Source organism: Lichenostomus cassidix, chromosome 4A (assembly GCF_008360975.1).
Source record: "Lichenostomus cassidix isolate B80296 chromosome 4A, HeHo_3.0, whole genome shotgun sequence".
In the NCBI taxonomy this organism is placed as follows: Eukaryota; Metazoa; Chordata; class Aves; order Passeriformes; family Meliphagidae; genus Lichenostomus; species Lichenostomus cassidix.
In genome coordinates this window covers 14,443,528-14,464,316 of record NC_139485.1, presented here as the reverse complement: position 1 = coordinate 14,464,316, position 20,789 = coordinate 14,443,528, and the positions used below count along the sequence as shown (strand labels likewise).

Genomic DNA, 20,789 nt, shown 5'->3' with positions numbered 1-20,789 from the left:
AACTGTCACTCCAAATCAACCTTTTTTCCATGTCACAACCAGTCAGTAAAATTTTGAGAACTAAGCGGCGCAACAGCTCACTGTGGATATTATTTCAAGTTCTGCTCCTATTACAAGCAAGAAAAATTCTTGGCACACTGAGAATAATTTCTTTCAGTAGGCACAGATTTGTCTCACAAAAGTCCAGAACTGGCAGGTCCTGATTTACAGATTGTGCAGGTCAAAACCAGACTTCAAAAGGACCAGAGGAATGCACACTGTGAGCTCTGTTCAGAAGATACTAAGTTTTAAAAATAAAACTAACAGTTAATCTAATAATCATTCAAGCATGGCCAGCTGAGTGCAAGTACTTCAGGGCAACTTACTTTTGATCAAGCATTAAAATAATTACAGTAGGCTTTGTGTTTGCAACACGAGTTTTAATCTGTCCAAGGCACTGGAGTAAGTGAACCACAGCAGCCTTCCTTGTGCAAGCAGCACACAGAGCTGATCCCAAGAAGGATCAGAAAACTGATTTATGATCATGACTGATACTACTTCACATGACCTGGGATTCACACCTACTGGCAAACCCCACATGGGCAGAGCACATCTCTGACCTTGCTACAGAACATAAGGTTGGTGTAACAGGGCCAGATTTCTGTGAGGTGTTACTTCACCATCACGGAGAACATGAGGATTAAAAAACATGGGAACCTTCAGAACCATAAGATGAGAAAAAACCCACAGGAAAAAAACTATAGACCCTGTAAGGTGGGATCTGAATCAAGAGGTCCACATTTTAATCTTTCCCATGGTGTGACTGGAACATTCAAGAATCAATTATTACTAAAAGCCCAAGATGGGGGCAAATGTCCAACAGCCTTCCCAGTTTGGACAGCTGCAGGTGACTACAACAGTGAAGCATGGGCTGTGGCAGTGAGCAGGAGGAGGAGGAGGAGTGGGGTGAGCACAGGGAGAGGAGCAAGGCCTTACCCCGAGGTAGCGGCTGTCGTTGAAGAGCCGGGGCGGCAGGGGGTTCCCACTCGCTGGCCGACTGTCCTCAGGGACGTTCTCCCGCATCCATTTCCGGTTCTCCTCGTTGGCCGCGATGTCCTTCTCCTCAAATTCAATTTTGTTCGCTTCCAAGAAGCCTAGCACATCTTGTTGCTGCTTTTTAATCTGTCACAAAAGAGGGAGGGGGCAGAGAAGGCAAACAAAATCAGTGAAATAATTTTTAATGCAGTTCCAGGGCTCGATGCAGAAACCTGGGGGTGCAAACCACGGTGGAAACAGGAGCGGTAAGAAAATTCTTAGAATCATAAAGTATCTTCTAAAGAATCAGATCTGAGCCTTGGCTTGGCTCCCACATAACTGACAGGCTGAAGCCTAAAGATGCTGTCCCTATACATATGTGAGTGTTGTGAACCATAAAGGTGCCCACCCAAAAGCAGAGGTGTGAGCAGGGCCCTTGTGCAAGCCAGATTTTAGTTAACTCAGGGGAACTTTGGTTTTTTTGGGTGAGTGGAGTTTGCTGGAGGCACATTTGAGGTACTACCAGCCCTTGTGCCCTTGGAAGCACAGGCTGAACCCCTCCTTCTCGGAGTCCAGGTTTTTGTCCACCTCGGTGCCAAAAGAGATCTCCCCAAACATTTTTGGTTCATGTTTCTTTGTACAAAAACCCCTCTCCCACTGTGTCCTGGGTGCTAGCGGTGCAGGTACAGTCTCTGGTGAGCTGTGACTCTACATCCCCATCCTCACTCATGTTAGGGAGACTGGCTGAAGTCCCACACCTGATGCCACCCATCCTTGTGCTCACACAGCATCCAAGGGAAAAGCAGGATCTGTGTGGCAAGCATGGTGTTGGCTCTGCACAGGGAAGGTGGTTTTTATTACTGTCATTATGAGTTACTGACTTCTTGACACAAAGATGTTCTGCTTATGCTCTGCTCTTCCTCTGCATGACTTTACCACCACAAAGGAGATTAAAACCATGCACATCCTAGCAAACAATAAAAAAGCGGAATTTAATGGGAAATTTGTTTTCCTAAAATTACCCCTTCACTGCAAAGCCAGTCCAAGGAGCGGCTTTACCCTAATGAGCTGGGGCCCCAGGAGCGTTTCACACAGATGTTGCGCTGGTGCTAACTCAGGTCAGCCGCAGCTCCCGGAGCAGCCGCTCCATATACGGCCACGGGAAAAGACAGAGCCGCAGGGTCAGGGACAGCCAGCCCAGAGCCAAATATGGAGCCTGTGCCTCGGGCTGCACAGCCCTGCACCCACGGGCACCCACGGGCACCAGCCTGCACAGCCCCACACCCACGGGCACCCAGCCTGCACAGCCCCACACCCACGGGCACCCACGGGCACCCACGGGCACCAGCCTGCACAGCCCCACACCCACGGGCACCCAGCCTGCACAGCCCCACACCCACGGGCACCCACGGGCACCAGCCTGCACAGCCCCACACCCACGGGCACCCAGCCGCACCGAGGGCAACGGGAGCAGGAGGGAGTGTGGGGAGAGTGCTGCCCTGAAGGATGTGGGTTGGGGAGCAGAGCCCAGCAATTCCAAGGATGGAATCTTCAAGCATCCCCTGACTCAGTCTGTTGCTGCTCCATCCATGAGGTTCAAGCAGACCTCGGGAGAGGTGCCTCCAGCACAAAGGGACCAATCCTGCTCTCCCGACGGAGGGCAATGTGCTCCCAGCCCAGCAGGGAAGCTGCAAAACCCATGTAATACCTCCAGCTACATCAGCCCAGGAGCTGCTGGACTTGCTATGTGAGCACCCTGAAACGCAAGGATATTGCTAATTTTCATCGTGGCTAAAAATAAATAAAGCTGGAGGAGTTAATACCGCCCTGAGGAAATAATTTGTGTAGAGGCTGTATAAAAACATTCTCAGCAGACTCAAATCTCTGGGTAAGAGGTTTCTTTGCCTGTCTCTAACAGCAGGAGGGAGGAGCAGGGGAAGCTTTTCTCTGTTGTGCTCTACAGCTCTTGAAAAAAAAAAAAGGGAGTACTTCCTTCATGAACTGTTCTGTAGGGCTAAAATAAGGGAAAGGCCTTTGGAATTGTAAACTCCTCTGTCAGTAGGACCTGGTAGTAAATGTAAATTTTTTTCCCTGAACCAGTTAGATTTTAATTAACCATCTCCTACAATCTCTACAGATCCAAGTAGTTTATTACTCTTAGGTCCTTAACTTGTCCAAAATCCGTTGCTGAGAGAGAACACACTTTGAGATGTCCCAAAATCATTAAGGAATTAAAGAAAACCAAGTTTTTACCCGATCTACGATTAACCTATACACTCTCCCACGTAAAACAAGAGCTCTGAGCTGGACAGGAATCGGCATTTTGATCTCCTGAGAAGTCATTTTATTTTTTGAATAATTTTGACTATTAGATGGTGTTTTAGCCACACACACATCCTCACACCCCTCCCAGCATCTCACAGTGGGACAATCTCTGGGTTGTTTTTTCAGCTCCAGGAGGTACAAGCACATCCCAAACTGACAACTGTGGCTCCAAAGGGTGATCACAACCTCTCTGCTTGTTTTTGAAGAGTGGCAAAGCTGGAAATATTGGGTTTTTTCTGCTAGAAAAGGCACCATTGGAAGGCAAGCATAGAAGTTTGGTCTCTGTGTTACTCTCAGGCCATCTGTAGTCAAGAGAGGTAATTCTCTAGAGAATTCTACAGAAAAAGCAAGGATGGTGTTGATGTATGAGGAATATTAGTGCGGAACCCTTGTTTTCTGGTGAGACAAAAAAAAGTTGGAAGATTAAGCAGCAATGTTTTCCTCCCAAGCTCCTCAGACAAGTCTTCTGGCCACGGTGATGAGCAGTAAATGCTCCAGAGAAACAGGGCACCAACCGCTGGGCTGAAGAGACACCAAGCTGCCAAATCCTGTTATTTTATGTGATTTTATTTAGAAAACTTCCATTAATCTCAGGCAGTGGAATAGCACTGGGAGGGAAGGGCTGAAAATAGAGCAAGAGACGTCTGCTGCTGCTTCAGGGTGTTTTGTCTTACTTGAAAGGGCACACGTTCTCCTCAGGACAGAGGCTGAAGATGGTTCCTGCTGCCCATGTTTGGGAAGGAGCGAGGAGCCTTTCTTCAGGATGTGCCTGTCAACACGCAGCGCTCGCTTCCCAGCAAACCTCTCCCGTTGCTGAAGCAGGCATGGACAGTGGCCAGCGCCTTCCCAGACCCTGCACCTCAGTCTACGTAAACAACTGTCATGTCTGAAGCCATTCTGGCCCCTGAAGTGCAGCTCACTGCAGTTGGCAAACACGAAAATCCGTGCTTATTCCGAGTGCTCCTGACACATTGCGCAGAGCCGGGAATGTGCCGAGAGTCAGCGCAGGAGCTGAGAGCCCAGCAGGGCCCTGAGGCTTGGGACAGCACTGGTGAGACAGGGGGTTTGTGGAGACACAAAAGCACAAGAATTGAGAAATCAAGGATAGGGATGGACAGACAGCTGTAAGGAAGGGAAGAGGCTGGGGGCAGGAGCGGGGGGAATGAGCAAAATGGATGGATGGAGATTGAGGGAAAATCCTGGTGGGATGGAGACAGAGGGATGGAAGGAGAAGGGGTGGAAGCAGGTGAGGTCAGTACTGCCAGGAGGAAGGGCTGCATCCTCCAGAGCTCCCACTGCCCTGCCTGGTAAAGAGGATGCCCTTTGGGAATGGGAACAGCCAGTGTTGCTCACAGGTGCCTTGACCCCCACCCCAGAAACAGAAACACAGTCCTGGTTTCTCTGCCTCAACACACACTTGGGAGAAAAACAATTCCTGAGGTGAGTCGAAATGTTTTACTTCTTGCTGATGTTCCCAAGATAATATTGAAAGGGACATTTAATGAAATGAATCTATTTTCTCATTGTTTTGGCTTTCAGGGTCTGTTCCAGACACAGAAACAGCATTACGGCAAGTTATTGGTGGTTAAGCAAAGTCTCACCACCACACTGTGATCTTGTGCTACAAAATCCACTGTGTATCAAGATTCCCTTCTTTTCCAGTTACAAGGCAATCATGAAACATTAAGCTTTCAACAGAGCATGGGCACAAAATAACATTATTAATACGAGTGTAGAATTGTGAACAAGTATTGCCCCTCACTTGAAAACACATCAGAAATTCAATTTACTGTTCTTAGATCTAACTCCCATCAGCGATGTCAGCAACACAAGAAAAATCACGTCAAAGCTGCCAGGAGTACAAACAGGTGATGTTTGACAAAAAATCTGTCCATAAAAACTACAATTTTAACCCCAAAGTGGGAATAAACTTTCCAGAAAATGCTGCAACATTTTAGATTCTCTTCCAAATCTTTACTCATTTAAAAAAAAAAAAAAAAAGTTAAAAAAAATCCCTCAGCTAAAAGATAATAAGCAGAAAGGAGGCATGGATGATGCTGCCACTACCCCAATGCAGGGAAAAACTTTTTTAAACACCTTTTGGAACTGAACTTCACAGAAGTTTCTATCTCGTTTGGTCTACACAGGCACACACACTGAACAGTCCAGTCCACACTGCTGGCCAAGAAGGGGTTTGGGTTGGTTATTTTCAGTCTTGTTATTTTTTCAGTTTATAAATAAATCCCTTGTTGGACAATAGACATGTTTTGGAAATCTATTTATGGACCACTGGAACCCAAAGTAAGCTGACAGTCTGAGTGCTGCTGTTTTGATCCAACAACAAAGTTGCTGACTCTGGCTCTGCCATCCTCTCCACAGGGCTTCTCCACCATTTCTGTGGGTCCTGGGTCCCAACCTCCACACAGGGGAAAAACAGAGATTTTATTAATTTTCACATTAGACCTGACAGTTCTCAATTCAGTTGCAAGACAACACTAGATTTAAAAGGAGTTTCATTTTTCCAATTCCAATTCCAGCCTTCTGGGCTCTAGATAAACAAAAGCAACTACAGCTTTAGAGCAGTTGCATTGTGTGCCAATGATGGCTTTAAACACACTGCTTCCTCCTTACTGGGAGCAAATCTTTAAATCCCAGAGGCAGCTGCTTTGTGCAGGAACGTGAAGTCCAAGCTCCAGGTGATGCTCCAGGTTGTGGCCAGACTTGTACACAGCGGTTCTCCAGAAGCTTCAGAGTCTTCTGAAGATGAATAAGCTGAAATTTAAGCATTGAATGGGAAAAGTGCAGTGCAAGAAATGTTTAGCAAACTCCACTGGCAGCCAGCAGGAAGGTGGAAACCCCCAGGAAGTGATTTTCCTTGGAGGAATGGGCAGCATGAGGAATGCCAAGTGCTGCCAAGACAAATTGACTTGTCACAGGGTGTCCTGTGGACTGAGCTGTGGCCACACTGCCTCAATCCAATAACACTTTTTGGGATTAGAATAAAAAAATAATTGGGGGTTTTGGTTTGTTTTTTGTATGTCTCACCTAATTTCTCAAATGACCTTGCCTTCCTCACCCAAGTCCCTAATGCAGAAGTTCATCCTTGCAAATGAGCTGCAAAATGCTTAGAATTTCTCCTCCCACTACAACCTAATTTGCAGGAGTTAAACAGCCCAGCAGCTCAGCCATGGATTTAAATGTCACAGATTCCTGAAGGCCCTCTAAGCTCCTTCTCCACCCCAACACATGGCAGCAGGGCTCCCTTCCGAGCAGCCTCAGTCCTGGCCTCCATCACGGTTTGCCTTTGCTTTTCTCTAATATTCCAGAAGCTATTTTTCTGTCTAAAGTGGTTTTGTTGGGTTTATTTGTATGAATAAGTCAAATTTTTCCCCCTACATTAGCTTAAAAATCCAGTGTGCCAATTCTGGTGGTGCCACTGTAAATGGTGGTCAGAGGGTGGGAAACCTGCAGGCAACTCCAGCAATGACCTGGCTTGATCAGAGCTTTGCCAGGTGTCTCCCAGCAATTCCTGTCTCACTCTTACTTCTCCCTGCCTGGTAGAACATCTGCCTATTTTTAGGTCTGGGTAATTATCATCACAGAACTCAAAGCACTTCTTTGTTCTGGTTATTTTAAGCAGAGCATTACATGTAGCAGTGCCATCACTGTCTCTCTCGATGGTTTCTGGTCTGGAGGGAATGAGATTGAGGACAAACACAGCAAAACCACCATGAACTTACGGGACCTAAATCAAACACAGGAGGCTGGAAAAGTTCAGGCTGGACTTGTGCTGCTCCTTTTTTTCATTTTCCAGAAATTCAGCAGTGTCCAGATGGGTTCCATATGTACTGGCTCTCTCCCTGCAGGGTCCTTTGGGAAAGCCCATGGCATATCCACATGTATCCTGCACTGCAGCACTGGTTTGATGTGGTTAGACCCCAACAGCTTAAAATGTGTTTATTCGGAAATGGTTTTTACCACCAGGCACCCATTCACCCTGGGCTGTGTCAGCATCACCAGCCCAAGACCTGGGGTAGGAGGGAACAGGCTGCAGCTCCCACTGAGAGCAACAACCACATTCCTGCTGCTCACATGTGGGTTTGGAAGACACTTTTTAAAAGCAAGAGAAGGTGAAAGGATGCAAAAGGACCACCACTCAATAGCAAGGCTGGGGAAAATCCAGGCTACCAGAAGGTTTTTGCAGTTTAACCTGGAGGTTACATCATGTCTGGCAGCACATGGGCTGTCTGCAACAGGGCTTTAGCTGGGCAAAAGGTACCACCCCACAGACCAGATTTTGGAACACAAGCCAAAAATATAGCTGGAACAAAGGACAAAGTCTGCACTTCCCAAAACAAGACCACGACTTGCTCCAGAAACCATAGAAAGTTACATAAATGAAAAAGCTGATTCATGAGAACAAAAAATAAAAGCTTCTCTCATGGATTATAATGCTATTGTAACTGCACTCATTCAATAACCCAAGGCCTAAAAACTTGTTAAATCCCACACCAGCAACACCCAAGTCCAAAGATCCTTGTGCATTCAACAAGTTTTTCCTTACCCGAAGAACCAAACAGGAAAGTTAATGTTACCTCCACGTACTAAAGTCCTGGGGATCAGGATTTTCAACAGAGCCAAGGGCGCTTAGAGACCCAACTCACACTCACTTTTATTTACTCTGACACAGACTGCAAAGAGAATAAAATCCCAGGGGGATTTGGCATTTAGCTCCCCTGGGCTGCTTTGGGAACTTCAACCAGTAACACCAGCCTGGCCCCTCTGGTTGGCACAGTGCAGCACAGCTGAGCAGGTTTCTAATTGCCACGCTGCCAACTTGCTGTTGAAATTCAAGGAATTAGTTAAGACAAAATAAGAAACCTTTTCTCTCTCACTCCAGCAAGGAGGGTTTGAGTTCAGTGTTCCAGCAGGGCTTTTCAGTGTCACTAATTTGGTGTCAGACATGCAGTACAACCAATTCCACCACACCTCGACTACAGTCAAATTCTAACAAGATACTAAAAGGCCACAAATAGGTCAGAATTGTCTTGCTGCACCACATCCAGTGTCTGTTTAGCTACTTTCCTCCTGCAGCAGCCAAAAGCAGATTCCTTTACTCATTTGTCAAGTAGGAGGACAAGTAACATTTCCTTATTTATATCTCCCCAGCTTCTGGCACGCAGCAGCAGCAGCACTGCCTAACAAAGCCCTGATGACTTTTTAATGTGTTTTAGGTTTACTTTCTATGAAGGCACCTTAAGGATCAACGTTATTATCACAGCTTAAGGCAAATTCTGCACTTAACAAATGATATCCAAGCACTGGGGAAGTGTGTGGGGCTGAATCCATTCATACTTTAACACCTGCCTGTCAAGGACTATTGTGGTGTTATCAGGATTCTAACAGAGAACATCTTATCGCTGGCAACACCTGAAGCCCATGTTTAAAAGTACCATTTAATAAACTTCACATTTTGTTCCAGTACATGAAAATGGTTCTGTCAGCTGAAACCCCACCTCTTTTCCTACTGAAGCACCAAATTCAGAATAAATCTTTCTCTTTTCTGGCTGCAAGGAAAAGGTGGTGGGGCACTGAAAAGGCTCCCCCAGGGAATGGTCACAACCCTGCCACAGCTCCAGGAGCATTTGGAAAATGCTCTTAGGGATGCACAGAGTGGGATTGTTGGGGTGTCTGTGCAGGGCCAGGAGTTGGACTTGATCCCTTCCAACTCAGGACATTCCATGATTCCATGAAAAGAAGGGTGACAACAGTGCATTCACCTTTAACTCTCCTTCTTCCTGGCTGCTCCCCGACACAGTTTCAGTTGTTCATTCAGCATTTCCTGGCCTGTCCAGGCTCCTGACTGCACTGGCAGCATCTGGTTGTTTTGCCCAAGAGCCCAGATCAGTCTCAAGCCTACCAGAGATGCACAAACTCTTGGGAGTGTTCTGGGGGGTTGTGCAGTTCAGATGCACTCTCCTTTAGTCGGGATATCTGTGTCCTCATCACAGCTAGAAATGACACATCCCTCTTCTCTCTGCTTACATGCTTCTGTTCATTCTGTAAAAGGCTTAAAGAGGGTCACTACTGCCAAGTCAAAGTCATTCACAAGTCAGGATATGCCAAAGCTCTTCCCCACAGCAGTCATGGCGTGCTCAAAGACTGCCTCTCCACACACAGACTCTGCATGCATCCAGAGAATGACTTTCTGTTTCTTTGGGATTTTCCCTTCCTTTTTTTCCTTTCTTTAAAATTCTGTGAAAAGTGACAGCAATGTCCAATGGGATTATTTGCCTGGATTTCAAAACCAAACAAACCACATGCAGCCAAAACTTCCATTTGCAGGGATTTTAATGCAAGATTTTAACACTTAAATCTCATTCCATCATCAGCCAAAAAATGGAGACGTTTGCTCATGGGATGGCAGCGAGTCTTTTTACACTGTATTTCAGTGCACATGGAACACAAGATCCCCAGCAGCTGGGGGGAGAGCTTCTCCCCAGGGCAAGGGAGAAGTTAAAACCCAAAAGTCCCAGGAAGCTCTAGCAGCACTGGAGCTGTTACTAGCAGAGGTACCAAACTTCTCTACCTACTTTTTGTAGATAACCCAAGAGTCTGAACACAGGAAAACTGTGAATGCAAATGAAGCTTCCAACGGCTGAACATCAGGAGAAGTGTTCCAGATCTGGAGAGGTGTCAGACACTTGTCCCCCCACACAAGGACACTCTTCACTCTGCTCACACTGGGCTCCAGGCCCTGGGAGCAGGGACAGCAGCAGGAGTCTCCCCTTGCTTCACGTGATGTCTGCAAACAACCCCAGCAGGAGCTGTGTTTGATTAGGGATGAACTTTGCACGGGAAGCAGCCTGAGTCTCTGGAGAGTCTCTGGGCAGTGCCTGGCAGCAGTTCCAAACTCCTACAGCCTGACCTCTCCAGAGCCCCTCCATGCAGGGGCTCTGCACAGGCTGCTCCCAAACTTCATCTCCTCCAGCACCAGGTCCAGGCAGGATTATCCAGGAGAGATATGTCACAGAAGCACAGCTCTGGGACCATAGACACATTGGGATCATATACACTCAACCTGCATAAATCAGGTTATGGAAAGAGACTTTCTCCACAAACTCCAAAGGCCTGTTCCTGAGCATGGATTCACCACTTCTTAGAATCATAAACAATATCCTGAGTCGGAAGGGATCCTCAAGGATCATCAAGTCCAGCTCCTGGCCTTGCAAAGACATCCCAACAACCCCAGCCTTTGCCTGAGAGCTCTGTCCAAATGCTCCTGGAGCTCTGGGGCTGTGACCATTCCCCAGAGAGCTGATCCAGTGCCTGACTACCCTCTGGATGAGGAATCTTTCTGCAACACCCAGTCTGAACCTTCTCTGACACAGCTCCAGCCATTCCCTGGGGTCCTGTCCCTGGTCAGAGAGCAGAGGTCAGTGCCAGGCTATGCCTTGGCTGGGCTCCATGGAGCTCTGAGCTGGGCAATCTCCTCCAGCAGTCTGTTTGGGGCCCCAGCCCAGCTCACAGCTTCATGGGGATTCCTGTGCCATCAGAAGGAAAGGGAAGAAATGAGCCAGGGCAGGCAGGACTGCCTCTCCCAGCAGCAGCAATAAGGACTGAAAGCAGGGATCAAACCATGGCCTCAGGCCATTCCTGCTGCAGGCTTTTGCTTCACTCAGCAACAGAAAGAACTTGCAAATGCAAATACTCACATATCAGGATGATTTTTATGCTATGACTACTAAAGTTAACTAGAATAAATGTTGCCAAATCAAGCTTCCAGAGCTAAGCCTCCCCTTATCTTCCTTTGAATGTGAATGTAAAGAAATGCTCATGTATGTCAAAGCTTTAACCATATGCACCAACACCATCCATGAACCACCAGAGCACCCGGAATTGTCATCATCCAAAGGAAAAAACCACCATTACAATACTAAATAAATTGACCCTTGGCAATTTTCTAAGTCAGTCTTGTGGCATTTGACTTTTATAAGCCTGAAAACTGCTCATCTGGTCCAAAACCAACACAGAGCAAGCTTCCTACTGTGGAATACAGGCTCCATTATCTCAGTTATGCACTAACAAAGCACGAGCAGCAGCAGAGTATGAACTCTTCATTTATTACACACAGTTGTTTTCTGCAGCAGACGTGGAGCTTGGCAGGCTGAGTTTCCCTGGAAGTCTCCATGTGCCTTGTCACAGCATTCAAACTCAGTGCTGGGTTAAATAAAAACAAACAGATCCACTCCTCCCAACACCCAGTACCAAACTAACAATTCCTGAACAGCACAGAGATGAGATTGGCAGGACCTGGGAGCATTCCCAACCATCAGGCAGCTGTTCTGTGTATTCCTGGTGTCTCCATAGCCTCAGCATCTCACTGGTCTCTCTTACCTGAGTCACAAAACAGGGAAATGGAAACTTTTGCCATGTAGAAGACAAAAAACCCAGTCTCTATATTCAAGCTACCTCTGTCACAGACTCCTTGAACAATTTTCTCTTCACCTCTCAGAGGTCCCTTTACTGAGCTGTTAGTGAGCAGGAATAATTATTTTTTCAAATCACTGCTTATTTACTTTCAGGGATCATTTCTGGTGATTTTACAAACAGTATCAACACACCACAGCCCAGCCCCATGGAGAGGCTTTGCACAGACTATAAAGCAATTTACCACACAGAAGACTGATCTCCAACAAGATAGTCAGGCTCAGCATCACAAGAGCTGACACATGATATATTCCTAAATACTCAAAAATTTACCATGTGGCTGAGAAAAACAGGGGAAAGGCCCTGAAGGTGCCACTGGTCACCTGACTGCTTGCTCTGGAAGCTTAAAGAAGTCCTGATAGTCTCGACCTCACCCCTGCTGTCGTGTTCTGAATCTGGTTTTTTCAGCCAGCCTCTTTCTGAAAGCCAGAAGAATTACTTCCTCCTCTTTAGCTTCAGAAGACCTCAGGCCAGGTCTGTGCAATGCTGGCAGCAACTCCACCTTGTAAGAATTGTCACAAACAGCACAAGTCCCACCTCAGTTCCCCTGAGGTGTCACCCTCTTCATCAGCCCAGCACTCCAGTAATATTTCCTGGGAAGCAGCCTGAGATAACACACACATAGCTCCAGTTTGGGGGTTTATTGAAACAGCTGCTCCTATAATTATTTTTCAGAGGCTGGGGATTTCTGCTGGCGATGAGGAGCCCTGCAAAGCAGAGGGGAAACAGGTTGGGTTGTGTTTGTATGAGGAGCTGAACACTGTTTAGGAAAGGAGTTAAAAGCACAGACAGTTCTGCATGAGGCCCCTGTGGTTTACAATAAAAGCAAAGTTTATTTCCTGTATGGTTTAGTACACAGGGGCTAAATTAACCAACAGGACTAAAAGTTTATAGCATTAATTGCTGTTTCACTGCTTTCATATTGCTAGGCATTTATTCTTTAAATAAAAAACTGCTTTAAGAAGAAATATAACATGACCTGAGGGATCCAGGTGCTTCTGATGTGTATTACTTTTTACCTTTGAAGAATTCATATATCACAAATCTTATTTAACAAAAGGGTCTTTTTGCTGACTGCTGTTCTAAAACTAAACCAAGTAATTTTTTAAGAGAACAAAGCTTTTTTTCTTCAACTAAAATACCTAAATGTCACAATACAAAGGAAGAGAGAAAGCTGTGAATAAAATGCAAGTTTTCCTCCTCTTTCCAAGAAGAATAAGGCTGGGTTGAGATAGAACAGCATCCCAAAAATATCCTAGAGGAAAGATTCAGCAGACCACAGCCTGTATGGGCAGCAGTTTTCTGACCCAGTAATTAACTGCCCTGAGTAACATTTCAACTGTGAATCATCCTGGAGGCCCCAGATCCTTCTTTATTTTACTTGGACAAAATATTGTCTAAAAACTGTGTCTTTACGACAGAGAGATAAATTCTTCTGAAAAGAACTGGCCACACTGCAGTTTCTAACACTTTGGGCAGCTGAAACAATACAGGAGTTGGCCAAGCTCTGCCTGCCACGGCCAGGAAGGCCAGTGCCTGGGGGTTTGCTCTCAGGACTGCTCAGGAGACATCCTGAAGTGACTCTGTCAGGAATTAACAAAATTGAGCATTTTCCAGCACAGTACAGTTGTTCCCATCTATAGGCTGTTCTCACCCACAGCATCCCTGCAGCCCAGAGGGAAATGCCACCTTCACCCCCCAGCAGGAGCACTAAGCTGGATGCTGCCATGCCTCAGAGCCATGAGCTGGAGCCACTTTGCTACTCCCTACTGTCTTTTTAAAGTTTCACAGGTCCCTCTTGTCACCATGGTATCTGCTTTTTTTTCCTTCTAAACCACAAGCTTCCTTCTGCCTCAGTGCAAGCCAGCATCTGCTTAGCCCAATCAGAAACTAAGATAAATACACACTGCATTTTATTTTTTTTCAAGTTTAAGTCCCCAGCTGTTTATTTGCTGTAGGATGGAGTTCTCCAGGCCCGGGCAAGCAGCCAAAATGGCTTCATTCCCCTGCTGTTCTTCAGTCTCAGCCTAATGCTGATGGCTGGCAGTGGGAGGTGATGGCTCTCCCAACGCCTTCCAAGCTGCCAGCTTGGGTCCCAAATCATTCTGTGGAACACGGAGCTGTCTGTCCAGCTGCTCCTCAGTTTATCCAGGTGTAAATTCCTGGGGGGAACATTTCCCAAGTTCACGTTATGGATTTACTTTGATCTCTCCACAGCATGCACAACAAACCTCAGTCCTCTGCAGGTGAAGGGAGACTCTCACAGGGACCTCCTGGTGCACTTTAGTGTGATGGAAGGGAACACAAATTTGGAGAAAGACTGCTCCGGCACAAAGGTTCCATGGACTGAGCTACCAGAACCATGGGACTTGTTGATCTGCATCACAGGGCAGAATTTCCAGTTCTTAATCAGGATTACCAGGGCACTAACAAGGAAATTTGCAAACCTGTCCCTTTATATTTCTATTCACACACACTGTATTTCCTGCCTAGAGAAAAAAAAGAAACAAACCCACCAAACATCTACCAGCCATTAACCAGGTTCACTTGATCTTCATTTCTGTCCATACCCAGTGAGAATGTTTTGGGATGTATTTCAATTCATTCACAGAGTTACTCGCTCCTTTCCTGCTCTGCCAGTTGTTCTGCAGCTGCTGCTCTGGCGAAATACATTTGCAACATGTGCACAGGAATGTCTTGGATAAGCAGCATTAAGTGTTTCCTAAGGAATAAAATCTTGTCCTGCTGTAGTCCATGGCAAAATTCCCAGTGATATAAGCACAGCCAGAGGTTGATCCCATGAGGTGAATACAGATGTGCTGTTTAAACCTGCCTGGCAATGAGCACTCCCATAAAAACATGGGTTTATGTGAAAACTGTGATTATTTTTCCCAGAGGCTTTGTGTTTGCTGTTTCCATCAGGCTTTTCCAGTTGACTTTGATCTATGCCTAAGGCAGGAGAAGTGTCTGATCACCTACCCTAAATATGGTCTAACCATGAAGTGTGTCAGCATCTGCACAATGATGTTAGTCTTGGAATCACCCAGTGCTTGTTTCACATGTAAGAAATGCTGACACACCAACCCAACATATCCCAAGCATGCACATATATTCTTTTCCACCAAAACATTTTTCCTGGACAACATGGTCTTAATTTTTTTAATGCAAACTGTTAAGATAATTTTGGGAATAGAGCCAATTTCATTCAAGAAGAGAAGAACGCTTTACTGGGTTAGATCCAACACTTGTCTAGCCCAGTCTCCTGTATCTACTGGTCACAGATCCCAGCGAAGAGCACGCCAACACACTGAGCACAGAGAGCTACACCACATCCAGCTTTCTTCCCAGACTCCAGTAATTCACAGTCTTGAGTCAGAGGTGTAGTAATTATGTTTAATAGCCCTTAATAGACTTTCCCACTTAATTTGTCTCACTGCTTCCCAAGCCCATGCACTTTCTGCTATATACCATGTCCTCTGGCAGGGAGTTCCTCCCTGAAATCTGTGTTGTCAAACAAAGCATTTCAGTTGCTCTGAACATGCCACCTGCCACTTTCACTTGCTCTCCCCCAGTTGTTCCATTAGGAAAAGTTATTAATAATCCCTTCCTGTTTGTTCTCCCATGTCTGATATGATGTTACCCATTTCAGACTTTTCCAGCTCTTTTTCACAACTGCAGAATTCACAGAATCATGGAATGGCTTGGGTTGGAAAGAACCTCACAGACCATCTTGTTCCACTCCCTGCCACAGGCAAGGACACCTTCCACTGTCCCAGGTTGCTCCAAGCCCTGTCCAACCTGGCCTTGAACACTTCCAGGGATGGGGCAGCCACAGCTTCTACCTTATTATCCATTAATTCTACCTTATTTGGTTGTTCCTCCCACAGTGATCACCTCACCTTACTTTCTTCCCTTTCCTCACTTTTTTGTATCATTTAAAGACAGACTTACTACACACCTATACACTGGGTTTTTTTCCTTTTGCCCTCTCCCATCCTAAACATTTCTGATATTCTGTTTGCTTTTCATGGCCATGAATACGGTATTTTTGTAGAATTACCTAGTAAGACCCCAAGACTCTCTGCTAAACAATATTTAGCAGAGATTAAACCTCATTCTTGCACAGGACAATTGTTTCTTCCCAGTTTTCAGCTCAGACAGCTACAGCAAGCTGCTCTTGCACTGTTTGCTTAGAGTACAGCAAAGATCTCCGTGGGAATCTCCTGGTAATTTCTGCATATTGTAAAAGCTGTTTTATATTCCCAAATCTTGATTGTTATCTGCTTTCTGTAACTGATGTGCAATCAATAACATAAACCAAAAAGAAAATAAATAATCCTTTTATCCCACAGCAGCTTCATTTCTTCATTTATTTCTGAAAAAAAAAGACATTTAACCTGGCCAATGCTTGTCCAAAACTTTCTAAAAGTCCAGGGATTCAGTATTATGGATCACCATCCCTTCTATGCTCCAGGTAGCTCGGGTGTGAAGCACAGCTTTCTCCTCTGACACTGCATTGATTCTCCTCCCTGCTCTGTCTCTGTCCATGCATCTGCTGGGAAAAAGCCCAGCGAAGAATAACCTCCATTTGTGCAGCACCGGAAGATGGCTAGCAGTTCCCAGATTCCCCTGAGATCCTTTTTCAAACCACAGCTGCCTTTGGCTCCTCTCCTCACTCCAACACCCCAGCAATCAAACAACAGGTAATAGTTAAAATTTTACACTCCAGCGCCTTTAGAATTTCCAGAGAGGCTAATTCATGCACGGAAACAGCTCCAGTAAAACTGAACTTCAGATCATTAATTAAAGAAATAAATCACCATGTCCACTTCTCACAGGGGAAACTAAGTCCAGGAAGGAGCTGTAAGTCAGGATGTGAAAACAACTTCAGCTGTATCCGGACAGCATGAGCCTCAGTCAGGCCAGTTGGATGCTGACCCTTCACATTTTTTTCTGGTGCTTTAAAGCTCAGTCTCACTCTACTGCCTTTTCAATGTTAGAAAATGGCCTTAACATTGATTTAGAGGTGCTGTCCCAGGAAGGTCATGCTCCTGGATGGAGTTTTTTTTTCTGGGACAAACAGTAGTAGATAAACATTACAATCAAACTCTTTCAGGTTTGATTGAATATCTGACCAACAAAAGCTTTTAAATTTAATCATAAACTGAAAGTCTCCCCTGCATGTGGCTGGGGTTAAGCAAATGGCATTAACACTGAATTTTCATGTTTGAGCAGAAACATTCCTGAATAGCAGAATATTGATATAAGATGTGGATTTGGTTCAGGTTTCCAGATCTCCAGTCAGTGCCAGGAACTGAGATCAGTGGTTCCAAGGCTGGGGAGCACAAAGAACAGGCAGAGCTCACCTCCCTTTGGCTATGGCAACAATGCATCCTTAGCTCTTCTCTTTGTTATAGAGGGGAATATTTCAATTCTTGAGCTTGAACAGCTGAATTCTGTCAATGTTTGTGTTGTTCCATTTGTCTTCTCTCTTCCCAATTCCTGCTTTCCTGGAAGGAGTAAGAATAACCTTGCAAAGACTCACGTCTTGGCACCCTCTGCTTGTTAACACAGATGCCAATTCGCTGACTTCTATAGGAATTTTGTGAGCGTAACTTTAACGCCCCAGGACAAGGAAAGTTCTGTGCTCCACTCTATAAATATTTATTTAAAACTCACAAGTGCTTAGCCCTGACATGACGCTGTGTGGATCCTGTCTCGGAACGTGCTGTGTTTCAGGGTTCAAGGGAAAGCTGTCAGAAGCTGACAGCATCCAGCTTCTCCTAAAAATGTGCCTTTTCTCCCCAAGCAGAGACATAATTCTGATGCACCACCTCAGAATAAACACTGTCCTACCTGCATATACAATCCAGAGAAATTCTCTGCAAAAAGCCTTTCCTGGTTTTAACTGTGGAATAGAATTTTCTGTCTTTCTCCTGCTGTCAGAAACTGGTTTTATTTAAGCACAGTAGAATGTTTTTTATTTTGATATATTAAAATTATTGCAACAACTGCAGCCAATTTAATCTCTGGCTCCATTAAAAATCTGAACGCAATATTTTAAGAAAAATATTTGACTTATCTTGAGTTTGGAACAATGACATTACAAAAAACAACCCAGGAGGCAGATAGAATACATCCGAGCTATCGGCCGCATTACAGATTTTGCCTTCCATCCCAAGAGCTCTAACTGAGAACAACTCCTACCATTTTACTGAGAAACTCATTTTGGTGAACACTGCATATCCAAAAAAATTCTTCACACATATTATGTTTCCACAAAAGAGGGATTTAAAAATCAGTACCCAGCCTAACAAGTTTTCACCCATGGTATGTAAATTGCATGAGCCGAGTATCACAAAAACGTATATACACTGTGAGATTGTTTTTATAACTACAGATGCAGCTTACTTTCCCCATAATATGTGAGTTTACCTAATCTTGCGTCATATTATGAGACTATTTACCAAAGATCTGCATCAGTGTTTTCTTGCCACATAAACTGCCCTGCCAGGCAGCCGAAGGAAGTTCACGAGCTGCTCCTGACTGTCTGCTGCTGCTCGGGGCTTCCGCAGCGACAAACGTGACCACAGACATCCGGGCTGGGACAGCACGCTGGGAGCCCTGAACGTGGCAGCAGAACAAGGGACACTTGTGATCCACACTGATAAGGACTGCATGCACAGAGCCACCCTGCTGTGGCTGCATTTCCCCTCAGAGACACCTCCTGCCACGGCCCTGCACCACGGCAAAGCCATTGGACTCAATGAGCCTTGAGGTCTTTTCCAACCTGAACGATTCTCTGATTCCGTGAAACCTCACAGCAGCCAAACAACACAAACATGGAGCACACAGACTCTGCTCATTCTATGTTGGGGTGGAATTATTTGCATTTATTGTGACAACCTGAGGAAAAAGGCCCTTGAGGGATTTAAATGCCAAATGCAATTCTTTTATACAATCTCTGTCTCTCTGTGGATTAGTTCCCCAGGATTCAAACTTCAGAAGGATGAAGCAGCCCCCACCAGCCCCTGAGCTGTTGAACAGGGACAAGAGCTGGTGGTTATATACACTCTCATCATTTCCAACAGCTCTTCTCCAGAGCTGTTCTCCCCTGCAATGCTCTAGGAAGCTCTCGCCACTGGTTATAAGTCCCCAGTAGCACCAGAAGGTTCTCCAGCACCTTACTGGGAAAAGAGAAGAATAATTGCGAGCAAATGCTCACCTCCAGACCACAGGCCACTTTCCTCTTCATTTCCTGGTTGATGGGGAGGAGAACACCTAGATCCTTTCCCAAGCAAGAAGACAATACAAGAAAAATATGAACCCCCACATCTGTACCTTTGTGAATGAAAAATAAACTAAAATTTCCTCTCCTTTCTAAAACCACCTCTAAACAGCTGCAGGTCTGTGTAATATGGGGCTCTGACTCTGACTCTGGAGATCCTCTCTTCTTTCTGCCATGTCTGCAGTTGCAGTAGGAGGCAAGGAAAGAAAACCACCCACACAGCCATCAAAACAAGGGAGGAGGGAGAGCTGGGAGAGATGGAAACATGGGATGTAGATCATCAAGATGAAGCGCCTGACTCTGAGGAGCATCTGGACACCAGACATTTGATGTGGCAGTTTCCACAGCCCACAGCACTGGCAGTGGCACAGGGCAGAGCTCAGGCCACCACATTCAGGGCTGGCACTTCGGTTCCACAGCCTCCAGTTTCAGCCATACCCCTGGAACTGCAGGGGGAGTGTGGGATGAACAAATACAATTCTCCCAGACAAAGTCTGTACTCAAGACTGGTGCAGTTGTTGGCAACAAATGCACACTTGTAAGATTGAGAAGAATTTAAGCAGCTGGTTCCCGTCCACATGAGATCAATAAAATGTACATCCAGCTGCCTTCAGCAAGAAAGGGATTCTGGTGCTGCAGGAAGGTTGGGCAATCTCTTTCCCCAAAATCAACAAAATACCAAAATCCTATGGAGAAAATCCCAGACTGGATTTGTGCCATTTAGTTTCTTCCCTCCTTGTATCCTTTTCTACCACAAGCAAGAGTCTTAGGCCTCTCTTCCTTTCACCTCCTGAAGGATTTAAATGGGAGGTTGCAGTGAAACCCCTCTCACAGCCAGCAGTCACTGCTCCCACAACACTCCTGCACTTCCAAACGTGGCAGTTGTGTCTGTAATTTCTGTCTGTAGCCTCCACCACTGTGCCAGGCTAAGGAGCACTGCTCACTTTGACTGTATGCCATGCAGGAAGACTCCTGGACAGCAGCTCCATGTGCGCATTGGTACTTTGGGTGTCCTCACCTCATCTTTGTAATTACAATCCCTGTGCATCCCTGACCAGCCCACAACTCGCCAGCACAGCATCCAAACTGAGGAGGATTAAAGGCAAGAAGCCACTTCCCAAGCAAGATTTTCAAACATAGCAGGAAACTGGAGCTGCATTATGGGGTGAAATTCAAATACGAGGCCAGACAAGATGTCAATCATCATACTTTCCAGAAATCCCTTGAAACACCTTCATAAAATGTCTTTGCTTAGACGTGAGCTTCACACACTGTTTTTTCCTCGCAGATACATCATACTGAATATAAACAAAATGGAGAAAAGTGCCTTGGGGAAACATTTTATATACTGTGATGTGGCAAATTATACCATATAACAAAGCAGGACTTTGCCAATAATAGACCACAAAATTTGGGCACTCTCCAAGACTCACAGCCCCAGGGCGTGAGGTGTGAAGCAACCTCAACCCTTTTCCCTTCAGTGGAAGACACTTTCCAGTCTCACAAAAGCTTCTCTGGCTTACAGAGACAGGGCAGGAAGGAGGAGATTTGATACTTATTTCTGGTTTGCTTCTACTCAGGCAAATTAGCCTTTCAAAACCCAAAATAACACAGTGCCGGGTGTCACTGCAGTACAAAGATGACTTAGCAGGAGTGAGCCTTTCCCAGGCTG

The 20,789-nt window shown here is 45.7% G+C and overlaps 1 protein-coding gene across 1 annotated transcript in view; it reads right to left on the bottom strand.

Annotated features, from left to right (window-relative positions):
* The window catches only part of SH3BGRL (SH3 domain binding glutamate rich protein like), a 29,557-nt gene that overhangs the window by 6,685 nt on the left and 2,083 nt on the right, over positions 1–20,789 (bottom strand). Inside the window, exon 2 of the mRNA XM_085060676.1 lies at positions 976–1,161. Within this exon, the coding sequence (XP_084916802.1) occupies positions 976–1,161 (186 nt within the window). The remainder of the gene's footprint in view (positions 1–975; positions 1,162–20,789) is intronic.